This window comes from Thermobia domestica, chromosome 12, assembly GCF_964235325.1.
Source record: "Thermobia domestica chromosome 12, izTheDome1.hap1.1, whole genome shotgun sequence".
Classification (NCBI taxonomy): Eukaryota; Metazoa; Arthropoda; class Insecta; order Zygentoma; family Lepismatidae; genus Thermobia; species Thermobia domestica.
Genome location: NC_137465.1, coordinates 30,889,697 through 30,911,861, shown reverse-complemented (window position 1 = coordinate 30,911,861; position 22,165 = coordinate 30,889,697). Strand labels below are relative to the sequence as shown.

General features: G+C 37.4%; 1 protein-coding gene across 2 annotated transcripts in view; it reads left to right on the top strand.

The window, feature by feature from the left end:
- Impbeta11 (importin beta11) overlaps positions 1–22,165 on the top strand; it is an 88,425-nt gene that overhangs the window by 42,163 nt on the left and 24,097 nt on the right. For both annotated transcript variants that reach the window (XM_081733588.1, XM_081733587.1), the window contains exons 12-17: positions 3,175–3,339; positions 4,628–4,820; positions 8,639–8,718; positions 11,021–11,178; positions 13,086–13,182; positions 21,095–21,252. In XM_081733588.1, coding sequence (XP_081589714.1) covers positions 3,175–3,339; positions 4,628–4,820; positions 8,639–8,718; positions 11,021–11,178; positions 13,086–13,182; positions 21,095–21,252 — 851 coding nt within the window. The remainder of the gene's footprint in view (positions 1–3,174; positions 3,340–4,627; positions 4,821–8,638; positions 8,719–11,020; positions 11,179–13,085; positions 13,183–21,094; positions 21,253–22,165) is intronic.

Sequence of the window (22,165 nt, the reverse complement as noted above, 5' to 3'; positions counted from 1 at the left end):
TAATCTTTATTGTTTGGAGTGTTTGGCCAATGAACACCATATACCACTGACATTATAATTAATTGTGTATGTAATGTATTTGCTTATTACATACTGCATACAAGAAGAAAGAAAACACTGCTCATACATGAATTCGAAACTTTAACCGAAAGTAGGCTCTAATCTTGCAAACGGTGCGAGATATTGAAAAAAATAATCGAAAAAATCTTCCGTTTGTGATACTCCTTACCGATTTTTTTTTATCAAGCCGTCTTTCACTTGTGTCTGTAAAGGGACATGTACACTCATGTCCAAATTTATTGTCGCATTTCTATAAATATGTTGTTGTAGGAATATAATTTGATAACGAATTTGCCCAGTATTTCTTATAATGTTAGTATCTATATAATTGGCAAAGACATGTATGTGACAAATTTCGTGTCAAAAGAACAGTAAATAAGAACAATAAAACGAAAATAAAACTTTCGTGTCCATTTAGCAACATTTTGTTTTATTCAGTCTAATTTTCGTATTTATAATTCTTTTCCTATGAAATTTACCACAACTATACATTTCCCGATTATGCACATAGTATCAGTATTAAAAGTATCCTGCAAATTATATTCTTACAAGAAGACAGTTATAGATATGCGACAATCATTTTGGACATGAGTGTACATATGTTGTGAGGAATGACAGGGAGATTCATACTCATATGTAAATGCTGCGCTTTGTAGAAAGCACAGGTTCAGCTAGTCTATATATTAAAATGCTAGAAAAGTTTATATGTTTGTGGCCAATCTTTTCGACAATGAGATCTCGAAAACCATAATTGCTAGAAATGTGCCGTTTTCGCTGGTCGATTCCAGATTTTGTGTAGATTTGCCAGTTCTCATTCAAATTTTCAAAAAAAAATTGTCTTTATTTTTCTATTCCACATTTTAGGCGCCGTTTTGGCTCTATTAGTTTAATATTGCGACTAGGTTGATACCCTTGTGAAAGGCAACCAGTACAGGAGCTACTTCTAGCGAGTTGATGGACATTTCAGGCGCTTTGCTTTCATCTTAATGACAAAACCCATTGCAAGCTGGCAACTTCTAAGGCTTGTGGACCCACAATGAGGCGTACTCGGATATGGAATTATAAAAAATGTGCATTTGTTGTAATCTGATAGCCTTCCTGTCCTTTACTTGTGTTCGTAAAGGGACTTGCACTGATATAGTGAGAAGTGGAAAGGAGATTCACGCTCATATTAGAATGTGCGCCGTGTAAATAGATCAGCTTCAGCTATTAATAATAATAATAATAATAATAATAATAATAATAATAATAATGCAGGATCAATAGCAGAATTCATGGAAGCCTTCTTGACAGGTAATTCGGCTTTTCAGTAGTGCCACCATCTTCCCTAGTTTTGGTGTGCGTTGGAATTGTCTGATAAATGACCCGGGATGTTGGTTAGCACGGCAGAGATGGGAAAATGGAGATTCAGAAAAATTCTTCTGCTTTGTTTTGAGGAGCAGGTATAAAAAGTAGTCCTGCTCGGCAAGAGAGTGAATCAAGAAACACACACACTTTTCTGTAACTTTTTGCAGTTGCGTATATCAGTTTCAGTTAACCCAAGCTCCGTAACATAGTTTATAACTACTTTCGACTAACGCATTGAGAAAGGCAGCCTTGGTACAGTCCGCAGCAAAAAACCTGCAACATGAGCATGTAAGTTTATTGTGAAACTACGCCTAGCAGTCCAGGGAATCACCATAACGTCTAAGTGGCACGAATCACGCCAGGAGAAGAACAGGTTGTAAAAGTCTTCACTAATCTTCTGATTCCATAGGTATCTGTGAAGTCTCGTGTACATTTCAAAACATTTATATAAGACGTGACGAAAAGTAATATACAGACTAGACTGAAAGAAATTATATTCGTGGCACCAAATACAATGATTCCACAACTGCAGTTTTTGAAAACACAGCAAGACAGACATCGGAGACCTTTTTCATTCGAACAAAGGGTTCAAAATTTAAATCCAACATGGCACTCTGGACATAAGTTGGAAAAACATCATTGACACTTTCTCAATTGATATCAAAGGGGCCGCGGTGGCTCAGTGGTAGAGCGTTCACCTCTGGTGCTTGGGGTTCCGGGTTCGATCCCAGCCCCTGCCAAGTGAACTTTGTGGTGGACAAACACCGTGCTCATGGGTTTTTTCTCAGGGTTCTCCCGTTTCCTCCCACTTTCTTCATTCCACCATTTCATTCATTACTCATCATTACCGTCTCCTTTAGCCTAACCGGCATAACCGTGGGACATAAAACTCAAAGATTATTTTAACTGATATCAACCACATAAAGAACACAAAAGATTTAAGAATCGTGCAGTGTCAGGCCTCGGGTGGTTATTATTTACTAGTATAAATATGTTATTGGTTTCAGTTATTTCTTACGTAATTTATTCCCAATCATCCTAAAACCTTTTTTCTTAACTTCGTCTTACAATGCTAACAACAGTCAGCGAAAATTCGGCTTTAAATGTGAATTTTTTAACAAATCCATGGTAGAATATTGAAGAGCAAAGTGAATACTTATTGAATTTGTTTGTAAGATTGCTCTTCAAATGAATTGTAGTAACAGTGGATTAACACAGATTAATTTCTTAGCTTCGTTGAGCCCGCTTTTACCTTTTCATTTAGTGGGACCTATGAATGTGATACAAAGTAGTAAACATTGTAACTGCTTGTAATTTTAACTGCCTCCGTTAACCGTCTTTCTTGTTTGAATGAAAGCTAATCTCGTTTTGTGTTCTGAAATGTAAATGTGGTAATTAGGGATAACGCTGCCTTCTCGCAGAATGTAGTTGAAACTGAGTTTTGGAACGTAAAATATTATTAAAGCTATACACATATTGGGAGCATCAGAAATGAAAACGTGATTTCTACTAATGTACACTACTTTCACTGAACGACACACACAAATAATAATAATAATAATAATAATAATAATAATAATAATAATAATAATAATAATAATAATAAAAGTACTGATTGTTGATAAAAATTAAATAATTCTCTTTTATTAAAAACAAAGATTAAATTTCTTTAATTTATTAAATCCTATTTTACGCCTAAAGTGAACATTTTGTTTTAATGAAAAGTTTTCCGTCAACTTTTAATTGTTAATTCTCTTTTTATTTCAGATGCATGTGTTATATGTATTATCTTTCATTATCGAAAGAGTGGGTGCAGCTATTAGGCCGTATACTGTAGCGTTAGTTCAGTATCTTCCTATGTTATGGGAAGAATCAAGGGATCATAATATGCTTAGGTGTGCAATTGTATCAACATTGGTGCATCTAGTACAAGTAAGTAATTCAATATGCTTGTTTTAATGTACATGGTATGTGTGTATGAATTGGTGGTATTTAAATATATTTGCTACATTGACCGTTCATCAGCTGCTGTGAAGAGGTTTCTCAAGAGAAAGTGGGAAACTCGTTTATTTTTTGATTGTAAATCGTTTACATAACAGCTATTTACCTCAGAGTGTATGTTCTAGCCCTAAAGCAGAACAACAGGCGACGGTACAACAATGCTGCAGAAAGAATATGCGGGCTGCAGAAAGAGTGGCTAACTTTGACGAAAATTATTGCCTCAGGTTGTCTCCTCTGTAATAAAAATTACGGTTGCAGGAAGAGGTAGAACAAATCAACGTTTAATGTGATAAATACCGATAAACTTGAGAGGCGCGAAAGGGAAAAGTACGCGATATGTAGTCGCTAGTGCTACAGTCGTTGAGACTAGCAGACAGCTATCCGGTGTCGAGATGCTTGCTGAGACATTGCGCATTCCATGATGGTTCTGCCGTCGTGATTGTAAGGTGATTTTGATACCCAGAAAACGACTACCTTAGGTTGATATGTGAAAACTGAAGATCTTATGACTAAACGTCCCGCAGCCAGTAATTTTTCATTTGAAGAGATTGACACATCTAATATGTTGGCTTACATCCAGATAAATGGACGATGTGCTGGTTACAAGGGAAATAGGAAATTCCTGAAAATGGTTTTGTCAGAAGTCACTCAGTACCAGAGTCATTTCAGTCATATTTCTGGAGGTAAATTAATGTCTAAAGAGGTGACATTCGGAGTTGTAAGAAGGATTCAAGGAGACTTTAATGATTCTTCGCCATGTTTGAAGGTGTAAATGAGAGAAAAAGAAAAAAAGTAACTACCTTTAATTCTTTTTAAGTAAATATATGTAGGGATCTCTTGATTGGTTACTTATTCAGTTATTATACAGCCCTGTAAGTTCTTTGTATATTTCTTCATAAATAAATACCTATAAGTAAAAAAGTTTAGAAAAATAGGATTGTAAAAATGTTTTTGCTTTTATGTGCTTCAGAATTTTATGTTATAATTTTACTACACCATTACTAACATGCTTACAGAAAGTTCTTGGATTTTTCGTAAGTCGTCCCAGAAAGTTGAAAATCATTCTGCTTTGGGGTGGCCTACTACCCAGTGATATGAGTTTTCATTTTTATTTCGCTGATTGTTTTAAAAGTAAAAGTATCTTGCGAATTCATCTTACTCTGTAGTTACGTTAAGAAACACTGTGTTGTACTTATTCAATATTTATTTTTTTCTTTAGGCGTTGGGTGTTATGAATGAAATGCTGCTACCATTCCTATTACATGTGATTCAGCTGAGTACAGATATCAAAGAGGATAGCCACGTCTACCTTCTAGAGGATGGATTGGAACTGTGGTTGGCTGTACTAGAAAACACCGTTAACATTAGCCCTTCGTTGTTGCAACTTTTTATTAACATGCCTCCATTATTGGGTAAATATTTTCTCACAAATACGTATTATTATAACGATAATCCAAGTAAATAGAATATTCAGTACTTTACAAAAGAAGTAAAAAGTAATAATTATCGAACAATACTTGTCTAAATTTGTAAGAAGAGCATGCTCCAGTTAACTCTATGTGACGATGAATTTGTGGAACAAATGTGTATTTAATGATAAGTCGTCTATATACCTAATAAAAAATAAGTAAAAATGTGTACGTACTCGATTTGCTTTTGTCGTACAGCACAAAATAGTGAGGGTGGTATTAAAGTGTTTTATCTATTTCCTGGGGAGTACTTCGTTCTCCACGTCCGCTTACTTCTCAGGAAATAAGGAAAACATTTTAACACAGAATACAGTCTTGTTATATATACATATATATAAAACTGGACACCACTTCTTTTTGAAAAGCCGTGTACTCTAATACGTAGTCCGGAATTAAATTAATGTTGATTTTATAATACACAGAGAGTGAAAAAGTGCATGACTGGACCGAGACTCGATCTCGGGATATTAGGCGTACTGTGCGATGCGTTAACCACTACGCCACCCAATTCGCTCCCAGAACAGCCGTACGCTCTCTCACTCTTCAGTGTTCTTTCACTCAGACCAAATGAATTTAAATAGGTTGCTTCCTCCTTTCATTAATATAATAATAATACAACCGTTAGCAGTGTTCTAAATGTGGACACTGGTTTGTTCAAACACAACAGTTAGGTTGTGGTACAAGCCACGTAGTCTGAAGGAAAGAAGAGTGAAGAGTGAGAGGGTGTACGGCTGTTCTGGGAGCGAAATGGATGGTGTAGTGGTTAACGCACTGGCACGGTACGCCTAAAATCTCGAGTACTGGTTCCGGTTTAGTCATGCATTTTTGTCTAATACTGAATTCGCACCCACAGAGGACTTGGTATGTAAAAGTGAGTTTAAATCATTTGTTTCCTCCTTTCCTTAATAAGATGTAATTTTCTTTTTCTAATTGAGATATTCATTTAGAAAAAGACTGTCATAAATGTTTTCTCTAAACATATCATTGAATGAGGGAAAAAAAAGAAAGAAAAAAAAAAACAGTAGAGAAGTAGATGTGATTGTCCAGATGAGTGCTATCTTAAAATACACTAACATCATAATGTTCCCCAGAGTTATGGCAGAACGCATTGCCAAGATTGCCCAGAGTTAAGCAAATAAGAACTCCACCACTGTAGGCATTAACTACTCAGATTTCTGGTTCGAATCCCTGTAGTAACAATGTATTGAAGATCTTAGAAAAAGGATTTCGCAGTGCCTCAGTGGTAGAGCGTTCACCTCTGGTGCATGGGATCCTCGGTTAGATCCCAGCTTGCACAAATGAACTTTGTGGTGGACAAATACAATGTGCGTCTCGGGGTTCTTCCACTCTTCTTATTCCACGATTTAATTCATTTCTCATCATCACCGTCTCCTTTAGCCTAGCTGTCATAAGCATGGGACGTAAAGCATAAAAGATTTCATTTTTATTTTCATTTATTTGAAAAAGGATTCCATCAGTGATTTACATAGCCAACCAGGGGCCTATTCCACCATTGAACTTTTTAACTTTTCACTTTGCAATTTGCAGCAAGGTTTATGTTCCACGAAAAAAATATTTCTACAAAGTGAAAAGCGCAAAGTAGAAAGCGAAAACTTGCAAAGACTTTGCAGAAATTTCTGACTTTTGTTCCACCATTATCTTAAAAATGCAAAGGAATAGTTTGCAAAGTTGTGTCATATTTTGCAAAGAGAAGTTTCGCTTTGCGTGAATGAATGACTAAGGGTTATTATCGTTTTAAAATGTTTCGGAGATTATTATATTCATCAAGTGATGAATCAAGTGAGGATGAGGTTTCTATGAAAGTGTATAAAAGCACAATCAACTTCCACAGCATGAATTTATTTCAGTTTAAAGAATGCTTTCGTTTGACAAGTGAGCAAGTAGAATTCGTATTGGAGCACATTTGAGAAAATTAACAAAGTTAATACTATAATTACCTAGATGTACACTTGGTAATCATAAGGGAAAACACGCTCCAAGTCCATAGTACAGGACAAATGAACCAAAATCCAGAATGAGATAATTTTATATTTCTATTTTTAATTAACTGATTTGTATATATTTTATTATAGAACAATAATTGAGACCCAACTAAACTCATAATTTATTATGTTTGTTGGAAAACACGATACCAACTACGGAAATGTAAAATAAATAAATTCTTGTATAAAATGCATTCAATAAACATACCCCTTTTAAGTTATTCTGTACTTGTTCATAATAAACTCATGTGCGTCATGAAAGCGATTGTGAAATAACCTACTTGCAGAAATACTTGCTTAAGAACAAACATGACTCAAAATAAATAACATTTATGAAACCGGTACCATAGCACTTCATAGTAACAATTACCACTAACTTGTTAAATACTGGACGTAAAAGAACTCAGTCTAAATGAAATAATAGGAACACATTTACTTTACTGGAACACATGAATTAACTCAATCAATTACTACTTCGCAACAGAAACGTTAGTTATTCATTACACACGGATTTTAATCTGAGCATTTATGTCATGTTTGTCGTTTATAAAGAGCCTAATCATACTCTAAAATAAAATTCCTACTATACACTGTAATGTGTGACTCTATACCCTGTTCTTCACCTTTCAATTAGATTCATATCTCGAAACTCTTTCTGTTCATGAGTAAATAATATTGCAAAGACTTTGCAACTTTGCAGTTGCAGAACATCAAGTTGCAAATTTCTTCAAAAATAATAGTGGAACTCAGAAACTTTTCACTTTGCAAATTTTGCAAAGTGAAAAGTGGAAAGTGAAAGGTTACAAAGTTCAATGGTGGAATGGACCTCAAGTCTGTCGAACAATCGTGAAGAGTATTGTCGTCACATAGAGTTCAACCGGTGGTGGAGGGACAGACTATCTTATGTGACTGAACACTACAAAGTCATCTATATGGAAGCCTGTCATCATATGTAATGCTAGAGTGCGTGTATTTGGTGCGCGAGGTCCCGGGTTCAATTCTCGGTGGACGAGTATCGATCACACTACAGGGATTCCACTTTAAACTATGGTTCCCGTCCTAAATAACCTCGCTGCTAACAAAGCACGCAAATATAAAGTAATCAATCAGTCAAATTTTGAAATACACGCCTTGATAGGAGCAAACATCCATGACTCCGATTTCAGTGGAACTCTTATATTCAAGTTCGTAACTATATCGTGCCCCATTATTTTGCTAACTAGTTGTTGCGCCCAAACCTTTGACATGCTGTACACTATGGGGTAAAATCGTGATTAGTTAGGAGCTGTAATATATTATTATTATTATTATTATTATTATTATTATTATTATTATTATTATTATTATTATTATTATTATTATTATTATTATTTTCCCCACCAACTAATTCTAAATATAGCTATGCTCCTTATTTTAATAATACACACCAAAACATGTTTAAATTCATTTCCGTCACTATCCATTTTAAAATAATTACAATTGAAATAATAGAAACAGTACAGTGTAGATTGCAAATTTAAATCATCACATATTATTACTGGAGAAATATATAGATGTTAATGCTCAAATTTAAATATATCACCATTCATTTCATCATGATCATTTATGTTTTATGATTTCCTTTAGCCTGAAGAGCAGAGACATGCGACGCAAAACTGAAATAAAATAAAATTATTTATTTTGTTAGAATGCATGAGAAGTATTTTTCATTATTAGATAAACGTAGTAATATTTATTATTGTGCTCTCTTTGTTCCAGAGTATACATCAGAAAACCTGCGGACGTGTTTTTATATTGTCCAGGCTTACGTTTTGCTAGCCCCCGAAGAATTTTTACAGGTAACTATTGCTTGCTACTATAATATACGTGGCTCTTTGTGAAGGTTGCCACATTAAGGAGGAATGATGAAAGTACACCCAAACTCACAAAATTTGTTTAGTAGAATATGCGGTACAAACTGTTACAATTTTAGCGGGTTGGTGCATGCGTAAACCCAATTGCACCGTCAGACCGATGTATGTAATAGTATCAAGAGAGGGTAGTTTACTGGAGCTTGTATAAGCGAAGAACATGTATGGGCAATTGTCACTAGGCAATTGTCGGCGTCAAAGGGCATAGTATTAATAGACAACTCTGTTCGAATAGGGCCGCACATCGGCCTACAGGATGAGGCTTACTGAACCATGTACAGAGTATGCCACCACAATAGTGGTGCCTATGTGGAAGCAAGGAACAGAACAGAAAAACATACAGCGATGATCGGGAAGTGGACGACGCAGTGTGATCACACTACAGAATGACAGATATCTTATCCACATGGCCGGGGCGGATCGTGTTAGGTCGACGCTAAAGCACGGTAACGGGTGTAGACATGGCTGGGTCAATAGTGATATCTGCTAAACGCTAAACTGGTAGCATGCGTGTCTTTGCGTTGGCTGTCATTGATCCAGAACCACAACCGTCTCAGGTTACTATGGGCGCGTGAAGAGCGTCGCTGGTTTGTCGAGTGTCAGACGGTATTGTTCTCGAATAAATCCTTTTTAAAGAGTTTGGTTTACCAAAATTCTTGTATATATTTGCGCTGTCTGTCCGTCCGACCATCAGACAAAATATCCGAAGAATTACTTGATGAATCACTGTTAATTTTGGCCAGTGTGTAGAGACAAGAATTAGAAATCTAGTGCATTTACGAAGGTGATCCATCCACCGGAAGTGGTAAAAATCAGCCATTTCTGGTCTTAACATTGCTCAATATAGAGCAAAAACGGTAATAGATATTAAGAAGCGGTTTCTTGCAATCTATTAGGCGTCTCAGAAATACGTGTCATCTCCATCCTTAACTCGACTAAAACCTAAAGTAGTAGAAATGCACTATAATTTCCAGTTTCAATATTGATTTACATAGAGCAAAAACGATCGGAGATAGCGGAAGCTGTTTCTTGGAACTAACATGGCGTTCTAAGAATAGGTACCATCTTTTTTCTTAACTTTCTATTCAAACTGGAAGTCATAGAAATCAAGTACGTACGGTTTTAACGTGAACCGCTATAAAATAAAAACAGTAGTAATGAGAAGCGTTTCTAGAATACGTTTTATTTCTATTCTAATCTCTCTACTGAGATTGGGGTTTTAGAAGTCTATTACATTTCCGGTTTTAGTATTGAGAAAATATCATGGCATTTAAATCAAACTCCTTCATGTGGTATACACGTTAGACGCTATATGGTAAGCGCATTCTACCAGTGTGTATGGTGCACCATGGGGCGCAAGACGGGATCTTGGTTGCTATATTATTGAAGATATCATCTGGACTCACTTCTTTAGCTCCTTCCGCCCATTGTTAAGGGATAGACCTTATTCATTTCTCCCGGCCTTAAGACGATCGATCCGCGCGTCGCTTCTTCGGTACGCCCTAGCCTTTTTCTTACACACACCCGTTTCTCGATCCATATTTGATTTGGCAGTTGTTTTTACGACAGCTACCAACCTGACGTCAACCCTTAACCTGAAGGACCAGGATTTTCTGTCGAGGTTTTTTCCCGTAGCCTTGATTGTCCGTCACTGCTTATTCATCACGAACACCTGCTTATTTTGCCGGTAACCTCCATATCTGAAAGTCGTTTCAGCAACATGCGGACGCGCTCGGTTGTAGTCGGCACATGCGTTGTCCTTAGATAAGAGGTATTTACATGATTTATAGAAAGCACTTATATTGAGATGTGTAGCTTTCAAACTTCGAACTGCCGTAATACTGTTCTTTGTATTTTCGTTATTTTTATTTATTTGCATATTATTATTCTATAGAAGCCTCACAATATGAAAGTTTCTCTTATAGTATTTCATTCAAGATGTTCATATAATAGATCCTTTATACTTTATCAGTAGTAAAGCAAAACATATAAGTAAATTATTATGGTAAAAAAAAAAAAAAAAAAAAAAAAAAAAAAAAAAAAAAAAAAAAAAGGAGGGAGAAAATTAATTTTACGGTAAGTGAGGTGGTTTCGCAATTCGTTAGCGTCTAACTTGGAACAAACAGAAATAGAAATTCAGTCAATACCGTAAGCTATAGATCTGATATCAAAAAGATATTATTAAATATCAGAAGTAATTGTATGACAATGTATTTCTGTGCCTTTGCAGGCTTATGGAGCAACGGTGATGAATGCTATAAATGAAATGATGGCTGACATGAGATCTGAAGCTATTGTGATGACAATGAGGCTTTTGGAAACGTGTCTTCGAGCACATCCAGCAGCATCCTCTGAGCTCTTAAAGCCTGTACTACCCAGGATATTCGAGTAAGTACTGTTAATGTCAGTTGTAATGCTTTGAATATGAATAAAAATAATATGTTGTTAGTCGATGTAGAATCTATAGATATTGTTGATATTGTTGATAATGGTTGAAGTGTTATAGCATACATTATCATTTCAGGAAATTAAACTAATCAATATTTGCACGAGTATTTATGGTCAGGAAGATAAAAGAAAAATGCACGTCAAAATAGGTGGCATAGAAAACATTGATAATAACACTACCTCGTTCGGTAGCTCCATAACATTACAAACGATCTAGGCATAACACCATACCACTGACATTCGGTGGCTCCATGGCATTGCAGACGAGTTACGCATACATCATGCCACTGCAGACGAGTTAGGCATACACCATACCACTGTCGTTCAGTGGCTTCATGCCATTGCAGACGAGTTAGGCATACACCATACCACTGTCATTCGGTGTCTCCATGAAATTGTAGACGAGATAGGCGTATACCATACCACTGTCGTTCGATGGTTCCATGAGGCATACACCATACCACTGTCATTCGGTGGCTTCATGGCATTGCAGACACGTTAGGCATACACCATGCCACTGACCTTCTTCAGCTCCGTACAATCGGTAAAGTGAAAAAGTTGGACTAATTAGTGCTACATAAGCTGACACCGACCAACAAGAAACCCCGTCTGAAGGTGTGCAGTTCTCTTGGGTGTAAGAAATAACTGACGAAGTTTCCTGCATAGGATTGTCACTTCAGATGAAAAGTGGATTTGCTATGACAATCGTAAACAGTCAGGACAAAGACAAGATCATTACCAATGTTCCGGATAGTTTTCTAAACCACCTCTGCACCCACAGAAGGTGTTATTGCTGGCGTTGGTCTGTTGGTCTGTAGTGGGAGTGATCCATCATGTGGCGAGGTGAAACCATCAATGCAGGTCGTTACAGTGCTGAACTCCATGAAATGCACCGCCAACTTGTTTGCGATTATCCATTTATTTTAAACAGACATAGTTTTCTTATGTTGTACGACAATGTTTTTGCGCAGAAGATGGTGCAGGTTTTGCGTTGCAGAGAAGTCATTGAATCATTTCAAGGCAAATGATTCATACTGCAACTCTTCCTCACCCACCGTATTCTTATGATATTTCTCCCAGTTACTACTACCTCTTCCAGCATCTTGGTCACTTCTTGGGAGGAAAGATATGCTCTGATGATCGGGTTGTGCAACGTGCGGTTGATGACTTCTTCGCAACACATGGACCGCGGTGACTCAGTGGTAGAGCTTTCACCTCTGGTGCTTGGGGGTCCCTGATTCGATCCCAGCTCGCGCCAAGTGGACTTTATGATGAACAAACACCGTGTGCGTGGGTTTTCTAGGAGTTTTCCCTTTTTTCACTTTTTTCATTCCACCATTTCATTTCTCATCATCACAGTCTCCTTTAGCCCGCACGGCATAAGCATGGGACGTAAAACTCAAAGATTTCATTTTTCTTTGGAACACAGCGTCCAGTCGTTTTCCGCCACATAATTCAATCTTTGGCTGAGTGATGGCGATAATGTGTGTTTGCGACGGCGACTATTTTGATTAACAAAGTATTGCAGTTTCTATGTTCTTTTTTACCCGGGGAAATACACACATGGGGCGACTATTTCATTCGCACAAAGTCAGTGGCTCATTAAAATAAACAAAAAACACGGTTCTTAAAACTAAAGTTTCCATTTTTTTAAGTTGGAACTTTGAAAAAAATGAAGACCCTGGGTTATCTTTTGATGATATTTTCTTTCGCGAGTAGCAAAACTTGCTTGAATCAAATTGCTCTACTTAGGGAAGTGATAGAGCATATGGTGTAATGTAGATAATGTTGGTATATACGACTCCAACTAAAGATAAATGACTCGTCTTCCTTTCATTTGATGTTAGGGCTGTGTATAAGGACGAGGAGTACCCAATGGTGATGTCTATGTACCTGTCTGTGATGTCAAGAATTCTTCTTTGCTCAAGAGATGTGTTCGGTGAGGTTAGTACATGTTTTTAATTATTATTTTTGTTATTATTGTTATTTATTGTTAGATGTTCTTTAGTATTCTACAAATCATCTTTAATATTTCTTAACATTCGACAGAAATATTGGTTGCTTGTTGGTAACTGTAACTAAATGAAGATTTAAAACGTTAAAGTTTTCATTTTCTTTTACATACTTGTGTATTCATGTATAATAAAGTAAAATAAAATATTTGCTTTCGTTCGTTGTTATTTTATTCCACTCTCAATAATATTTCAGGAACTGTTTGATTTTTGTTCCCCAAGAAATGTGGATTCGACAAAAATGGGAACTTCAGCCATGATTTCACTCTTGTTGTTTTCCTGAACTTCTTGTCTAATTCCTTGGGGAGCAGGGTGACTCAGTGGTAGAGCACTTATCTCTGGTGCTTGGGGTCCCTGGTTCGATATCCAGCCAAGTAAGTTTGTGGTGGACAACATCGTGCTCGTGGTACTCATGTTTCCTCCTACTTTCTCATTCCGTTAATTCTTTCATCGCCATTCACTTGCTGTAATCATCGTCTCCCTTAACGTAAAGTGCATAAACGTGGGACGTTCCACTCAAAAGATTTCGTACCTATGTAGACTAGCGATTCTTTTTCTCCAATCTTGTATAATCTGACGTCTTGTGAAGTATTTTCACCTCGTTTATGGAATGTTTCGTAAATTGAAACGATTACGTTTGAATCCTATTTTATTAGAATCATAAGTTTAGAATTAAACCAAGATAATGGTATATTAAACCATTACCGAAAAAGTCCAAACCTTTTTTGATTGCCGACACATTTTTACTGAACATCTACAACGTCACGACACATTTGTTCGAATTATTTTATTATAAACTATAAGAGTGTAAGCTAATAAATTCCTGTGTAAAGTAGTGACTGTGTAGTATTGAGCATTGTTGCAAGTTGATTGGTACAATCTGTTTCGAAATTGATTTTTAACTAATTATTAAATGCTTGTTGATTTTTAAATTGTAAAATATTTGCGACACACATCGTTTGGATTCACTGATATAAACAGTGGGATAGTATAATTTAAAACTATAAATGTCGTCATTAAGTAACTTCAAAAATTCAAATCTAACACACTAACATTTCTTAGAGACTTCTCTACGCATTAAAAAAGAAATAAGACTGACCTAGAGATTAACAGAACTGAAACAACATGGATGCGACTAAAGGAAGTTGTAAATACTGAATGTTTCTGCAGAAACCTTAATATTACTTTTTCATATAATTTGTGCTGAATTTTTACAGACACATATATGAGGAACATTCAAATCAAACCTGGTTAGTGCGTCTAACTTTGACTTACATGTAAGGTGGCACCACGTAACTGCGGGTATAGTGGCGCCATCGATTGGTAGAGAGACTGACGCGTGCGCACCGTTTGACGTTGCATAGAGCCAGTGTGGTTTCACGCTGAAGAAAAGGTGGTCACACAAGTTATCGTCCACTACCGAACATGCAGGCGAGTAAGCAGGAACAACGAGAAGTGATTCAATTTTTGGCGGCGGAGGGAGTAGGAGGCTGTGAAATGTATCGACGGATGAAGGCTGTGTACGGTGAGTACAGTCTGAGTCGTGCAAGTATTATTGAATGGCGCGAAAGACTCCTTGAGAGGCGCGAGTCACTGGAAGACGATGCTCGTTCTGGACAGGCTCATCGTGTCATCCCACCGGAAATGATTGCAGAAGTGAATGCTTTAGTCTTGGACAACCGCAGAATCACCGTGGACGAGAACCATCTGTTACTGGGTATTAGCGTGGGCACCGCCCACACCATAATGCATCAACACTTGAACTTTCGAAAAAATTGTGCGCAATTGGTTCCCCACCAACTGACCGCCAAACAGCGCAATACGCGAATGGCGCTGTCTTTGAGTCATCTGCAACGTTATCATGAGGAGGAATACGGATTTCTGTTGCGTATTGTCACAGGGAACGAAACATGGTGTCACCATGTTGAACCGGAAAGCAAGCGTCAGAGCAAGCAGTGGAAACATGCGACTTCACCACCTCCAAAGAAATCAAAGGCCGTGCGCACCAGTTCTGATAAGCTTATGATGTCCTTCGTTTTTGTCAACAAGTGCCCACTACTTATCGAGTTCCTGGAACGGGGTACCACCATAATGCCCAGCGTTATCAAGCCACTTTACAGAATCTTAGACAAGCCATCAAGTCGAAACGCCCAGGCATGTTGTCTAATGGCGTTATCCTTCTGCATGATAACGCCCACCCACACACGGCCAATGCGGTGAAGACGACATTGCAGCAGTTTCGGTGGGAAACGCTGGAAGATCCACCGTACAGTCCCCGACCTTTCACCGTGTGATTTTCATGTGTTTGGACCTCTAAAACAAGCTATTCGCGGACATCGATTCGCAACGGACGACGAAATGTGCGACTTGGTCCAGGCCTGGATCCAACAGCAGCCTAGTAGTTTCTTCAAGGATGGAATCGACCGGCTAGTGTCACAGTGGGATAAATATGCCAACAGTTTTGGCGACTATTTTTGAGCATGTGTACTGTGTATCACTACATGTGTGATTATGTGTACTGTGTATAACTACATTTTTGAGTTAATACAATCGTTACCGTTACTTTACACTAGTGACGGGATTTCATTTGAATGTCCCTTATATAAGATCAATGAATTGAGTCGTTAGTGTACGTAGAGAGAAAAAAAAAAGGGAAAATATGAAATACAGGAATTGGACAAGGAGTTTCGGAAAAATAGCAGAAATGTAATGACAGATGAGGCTCGTGAGTTTTCGCCGAATTCATGATCCTTGAAAGTGTAACAGCCAAATATTTATTGAAATATTGGCTAACAAGGAAATGAGATAACAACGTACGAAAATAAATATCAGGTAATCTAAAAAAGTAGTGAGTCTTTTCCACACAAAATGGCGTTAGTGTCTCAGATCTTACGGTATATGAGTCGCAACGTCAGACCTAACGTCTGGCAACTTATTGCGCAGCGAAAATGAATGAGCTTTCCGTAAAACCGCCTTGAAGAAATTTGCGCTGTGTATGGACAGGATACGTTATCAAAAGCAACAGCCAAAATATGGTTCAGTCACTTTCGTTTTGGAAATTTCGATGTCAAAGATTCTCCTCGCAGTGAACGATCAATTGCAGCAAAAGTGGATGATATTCTGGCAAAAGTCGAGTAAATCATGATATCGCCAATGACTTAAACATTTATCACCAAACAGTGTTAAACTGTTTGGAAAAAGCTGACTGGAAAAGAAAGTCGGCGTTTGAGGGTGACATAATCTGACTCAACAGCATTACTTGTTCCAATTTCTATCAGCGAATCTCTACTGAAACATATTGAGGCATTTCTGAAGTAGTTGATCATGAGTGATGATGAAAAATGGATAACCGACGATGACATTGTGCAAAAAAAAAGATCTTAGCTAGAAACAGCTCCACAGTTTGTGACAAAGCCGACACTGACGCTTAGGAAGGGTAATGCTGTGCATTGCATTTGGTGGGATTGGAAGGGCTTCGTGCATCGACAATTAGTACGAATGCACTTAACAATTCAAAATAAACAGCCGGAACTGGTCAGCGGAAAAGGATGTTATATACCAGGCTAGACCACATACATCTTAAATGACCTGTCAGAAACTGAGATAACTTAGCTGGGAGGTTTTGGTGCATCTATTCTATAGCCCAGACCTGGCACCATTAGACTATCATGTGTTTCAATCTTTGCAGAAATCCCTGAATGGTGTTAAGTTAGTTTGAAAATGAGGCCTGTAAAAATCACGTCACAATTTTTCCACCAGAAACCATAGAAGTACGGTACTGCAGCGATAGAATTATGATGTTGCCGGAGAAATGGCAGAAAGTGATCGAACAAATTAGGTCATATGTGGTTTCAAAATGTTAAGTTTTAAACAACAATAAATGTATTCTCAATTTTGACCTCCAAAGGTTCAATTTTAGACAACCTTATATTTTATACAAGTTTACTATGCAAAAATGAAGATTTGTTCCTTAGCTTGCGTAAATTTTCTTAAAGAAGCGTAGGGGGGCCGCGGTGGCTCAGTGGTAGAGCGTTCACCTCTGGTGCTTGAGGTTCCGGGTTCGATCCCAGTCCCCGCCAAATGAACTTTGTGGTGGACAAACACCGTGTGCGTGGGTTTTCTCGGGGTTCTCCCGTTTCCTCCCACTTTCTTCATTCCACCATTTCATTCATTATTCATCATCACCGTCTCCTTTAGTCTAACCGGCATAACCGTGGGACGTAAAACTCAAAGATTTCATTTCATTTTTTTAAAGAAGCGTAACAGAGAAAGTATCACAGATTAAATAAAATGTAATAGAGCTTAAGTAAAATGTTATGGAACAAAATTTAGATCCTGCAGATGTTATATCCCATGTCGGTGAATAGTTAGCGCACATGCCTGCGGAGTGCACGTGGCTCTGTTTTCGATCGGAGTGCTGTGTTTGCGATTCTCAGCGTTTAATTAACGTTTGGTATTGACCATCATGAAGGATTTGAGAAACTTCTTGAAGTAAGAGGTGGCAATCTTCAGACTAGAAAGTCAGAAATGACGCTGATGAGAGCTGATTCTCTTACCGCACATCACCCAATAAAAAGTCGTCTAGCCGGAAATAGCTGTAGCGCTGTAGAATGTACAGAGGCTGATTCGTTTTCATTCTAATAAATCGTACACGGCAAGACCTACCAAGCCGGGTTTTACAACAGAGCATTAAAGTTGTACGCACACGTTTATCAGTCTCTTACTTGTATGGCGAAAGAATGGTTTCTAGTAGGCAAAATTGCCAGGAAATAAATTGCTGTTTAATATGATTTTGAGTTTAGCGTCCCTTTCAGCAGCGAGGCTATACTGAACATGGACCTAAACTTAACATGGGATCCAAACCGCATGAGCTCCCGGATAAATCAAATCCGGATCTTCCACGCCAGAAGCGAGTACGCTTACTGTTTAACTACAACAGAGCTCAAATCACTATTTGAAATGATAGTCATTACTCCCATATAGTATTTCCCGCATAGTAGAATAATGTGGAAACAATGCCTTTGCGTTAGGACGGGCCACTGTGAATGTTATAATTGAACGTTGTGCAGAGCAGCCTCTTCCACAGCCGATATCACCAACGAAATCGCTACCAAACAAGGGTCAATTCGTCTCACAAGATCTCTGATAATAATCTGGGATTTGGCGACCTGTGAGAATCTATTATTACAGCTATTATATGTGACCCAAGCAACAGTGGATCGTGAAATTTATCACAAATTAAGCCTGCAAACTGCCTGCAACCCTAATATGCATGCGTTAACACCACGACGTATCGCGGAGCGAAAGAGCAAGGGCGGAAGGCTGTACGAGTGCTGCCAGCTGGTGATCGCTTCAAATTTATGTTAATGGACGAAGTATGGATCTACCTATGTGACTGTAGAAAAGTTCTGGATATCTCATACAAAGGTGTTAATGTAAAAGACCGATGTTACTTACTATGTATGGGATGCAAAGAAAAGTTTCACTGTTATTATTTACTTTTACTCCAAAAGGAAGCTGAAGATTTTTAAGGTCGAGAAAAATGTCAAAATTAATGCTGCTTATTATCAAGAATATATCCTATCCTCCGTTGGCAGAGGCGAAATACTAACACTATATGTCGACGACACTTATCGTACGGACCTGCACCAAGCCTCAGCTTCATTTTATCCTGCCAAACCATCGCTGGCCTTTTACCGACGCATGCGAGCTGAACTAGTGTCCATGCTATTCTGTTCGAGGATATTCCCGTTAAGAGTCGAGGTGATGGTTCCATGGGTTACTGTTCTTTTGGACTTCTCCAACGATACATTTAATTATGTCGGGTTTCCATGGTAAATAACCTGTGAAAAGCCTGTAAGCGTGAGTTGGCCAATATACCGTGATACTGCTGCACTGGAAATTGCAGTTCCGTACAATTGTTCGTACCGGTGGCCATCACACTAAGCGTGATAGACAATGGTAGGGTGAAATATCTTAGATAAGCAGCAACTTCAAAATTGTTTGGATGAAAAGTGATCAGTCGTTTCAGTATAATGAGTATAACGTAGTAGTTGTTTATAATGGAAATTTCCATATTTTTATATGTTACTCAGAAATACAATTTTACCTACTGTCACAGATCAGAACCAAATAGAAATATTGAAGGAATACTATCTACAATAGTGGTATCATTTTCTATCCTGTAATCTGTTAGAGCTCTTACTTTTGGTGTACGTGGTTGTAGGCTCAAATCCTATTCAAAGTACAAAGTTTCTGATAAAACTAAACCTATAATGAAGGATACCTCGACCCTCCTGGAATTTTGAATTGTAGTTTATAAACTATATTTTGGAATGTAACTTCAATTTTTTTTTTCCCCACGCCATATAATGGACAAACCGGGAGGGCTGAAACAATAAATATACGATAACATCTTTTAAAAATAACGAGGGTCATTCAGAAAGTTCTGCAAGTAACATTTCAGAATTCACATAATGTGCTTTACTGAAATATTTACCTTTACTCTGCATCATACTCTATATATCTTTGAAGGCGCTGCAACCACTTATCAAAGGCAACACAGTACTCCGACTGAGGTATTTCAGCAGAGCTCAAATTATGTCTAGAACGGTCTTGCACCCTCTTTAATAGACTTTTAAGCGATATCAGACATCACCGGTAAACCACCAGGACGATCGGATAGATGGATGTTTAACAACCTGGATTATTTCAACCTTCAGCTTCTATGAGCAGATGGATTGTCATGCAAAAGCAGCATATTCAAAATTAATATATATTTTGAATTAAATTATATATATATATATATTCAAATAAATTAAATATACATATATTCAAAATAATAAGACAAATGAAAAAAATAAAAAATAAAAAAAAAGCAATAAATCACAGTCGAATTCAATAATTAATGGTCGAGTTCTGGCATGCAATCAACCACCAGTGGTCCTTCGTAGTGGAAGAAAATTGTGCAAAATGGCTTTCGAGGTCTGAAATCTTGTCGAGGAATAATTGGTCTTGATCATTTTAATCAACCTTACGCAGTTCTGGATTTGGTTTGGATTGGCGTCATAGTAAAACCAATGACCCATCTCCTGTCAGTCGTTTGGACCATTCGTTGGAAATAGAGCGAGCAGTGTTGCCTCACAAACCTTTTTGTTTATGTGTTCACGAGTGAAAGAATAAGGAAACCATTTTAAACAGACTTTCCTCGTATTTAAATAGTGGTGGATTATTGTATCAATGCTACCCAATACTAATGCTATTTTCCGTATTTCACATTTTCATGGTAATATAACTATTGTCTTCCAGTAACTGCCTCACCCTGTTAATTGCTCTTTCGTTCACAGCTTTCGAGATCGGCCAGAGCAAGTATCATCTTGCAGACTCATCCTCCCATGCTCAAATGGTTGAATCCATCTGGCATTGTTATCAAATGAATAAACTTGATCCCCATAATCTGCTTGCAAGTCCCAATGTACTTTTTTTCAACTTTCATCTAGCGTAGTGTAAAATCTGTTGTTTAACCACCATTTGTAAGTAGACTTAACTCTCAAGCCTGCGTCATTCACATTGTGCAGGTTTTAATTTGCATTAATAGAGGTTCTATATGTCAAAGTCCGCTGAATCGAATAGTGATAAAATTCCATATTCATTGTTGTTCAACAGCGTGGCCAGCAATTGCAAAACTGTCTGAATGGTCCACGTAACTAGAGATTCTTCAAACTCAAATTAACAGAGTTCAACTATAATTTATATAATTAAATAATTTCTTTCACATCTAAATATTTTTCACCTCTGCTTTTTACTCCTAATTTACTTTAAATAAATTGTTTTAACCATTGTAGATAGCATCCAGAGTAGCGGCGAAAGTCGAACAGTTACCGGAAATAGTTCTAGGAAAAATTCTAGATGTATGGTGCAATAGGATGGCTCTGGTTACGCAACTAGAACGAAGAAAACTATTGGGGTTGGCGTTAGCGTCACTTCTTACATCACGTTCAAAGTAAGTATATTTAACTTGTACAAAGTAGATGTATAGTAAAGTATTGGAACGGTCACTTTCCCAATCATTATGTGAATTTTCTATTAGTTTTGGCATTAATGAGCGCAAAGGATAAGATTCGTTCGACAAATGTTTATCAATGATTTATATGTCATTTATCAACGTCCATTCGATTGAAAAGTTCTAATAGTGCAACAGCTTTTGTTCTGTTATTAGTAGTAGTATTTTCGTTTATTTTTGGTCCAATTGATGTAGGGAAAAATATCGAGGTATTTTATTATTATTATTCAGAGTGTAGTTATGATTAAACTTAGTTGCCCGAAATATCAGATGTTTGAGTTAGTGTGATTGAAATATCTGAGAAAATAAAGACATGTATGTGTGTCTAGTGGAACTGATTTTTACACTTTTCACATTGATCTAACAAAGCTTGAAGTTGGCAACTTTTTTTTTTTTTTTTTTTTTTTTGTCTTCCTCAGAGATTTGTTTTGTACACTAATGACTGATTGAGATGGCGGAAAAGATAGTAATCACTAGAAAAAGCAAGTCGGAGAAAAATTGAATATTTGAATAGGGTTTGCAAAAGTCTCCATACAGAGGGAATGCCAGATAAAAAACAAGTAATAAAGGAAACATACACAATGAACTCAATATGACAGGCTTTCAGAGCCAAGTACAACTGAATGCTTTCTCTCTAGTGTAAGCGTACTCAGTGCAAAATGTCCAGCAACACATGATAGCGGAGGTTAACAATGAGGATCTGTAAATAAGTGAAATGCGGATTTTCTTACGGCAGGCAAGCGATTTAAGCTGACTTCACAAGAAAAAATCAAATAGTGTAAGGATTGGGGAGCGGGACGGCCGTTTTATTTCCTCGTCGTCCAATCCAGTGGTTGAGAAAGACACTTTCCAG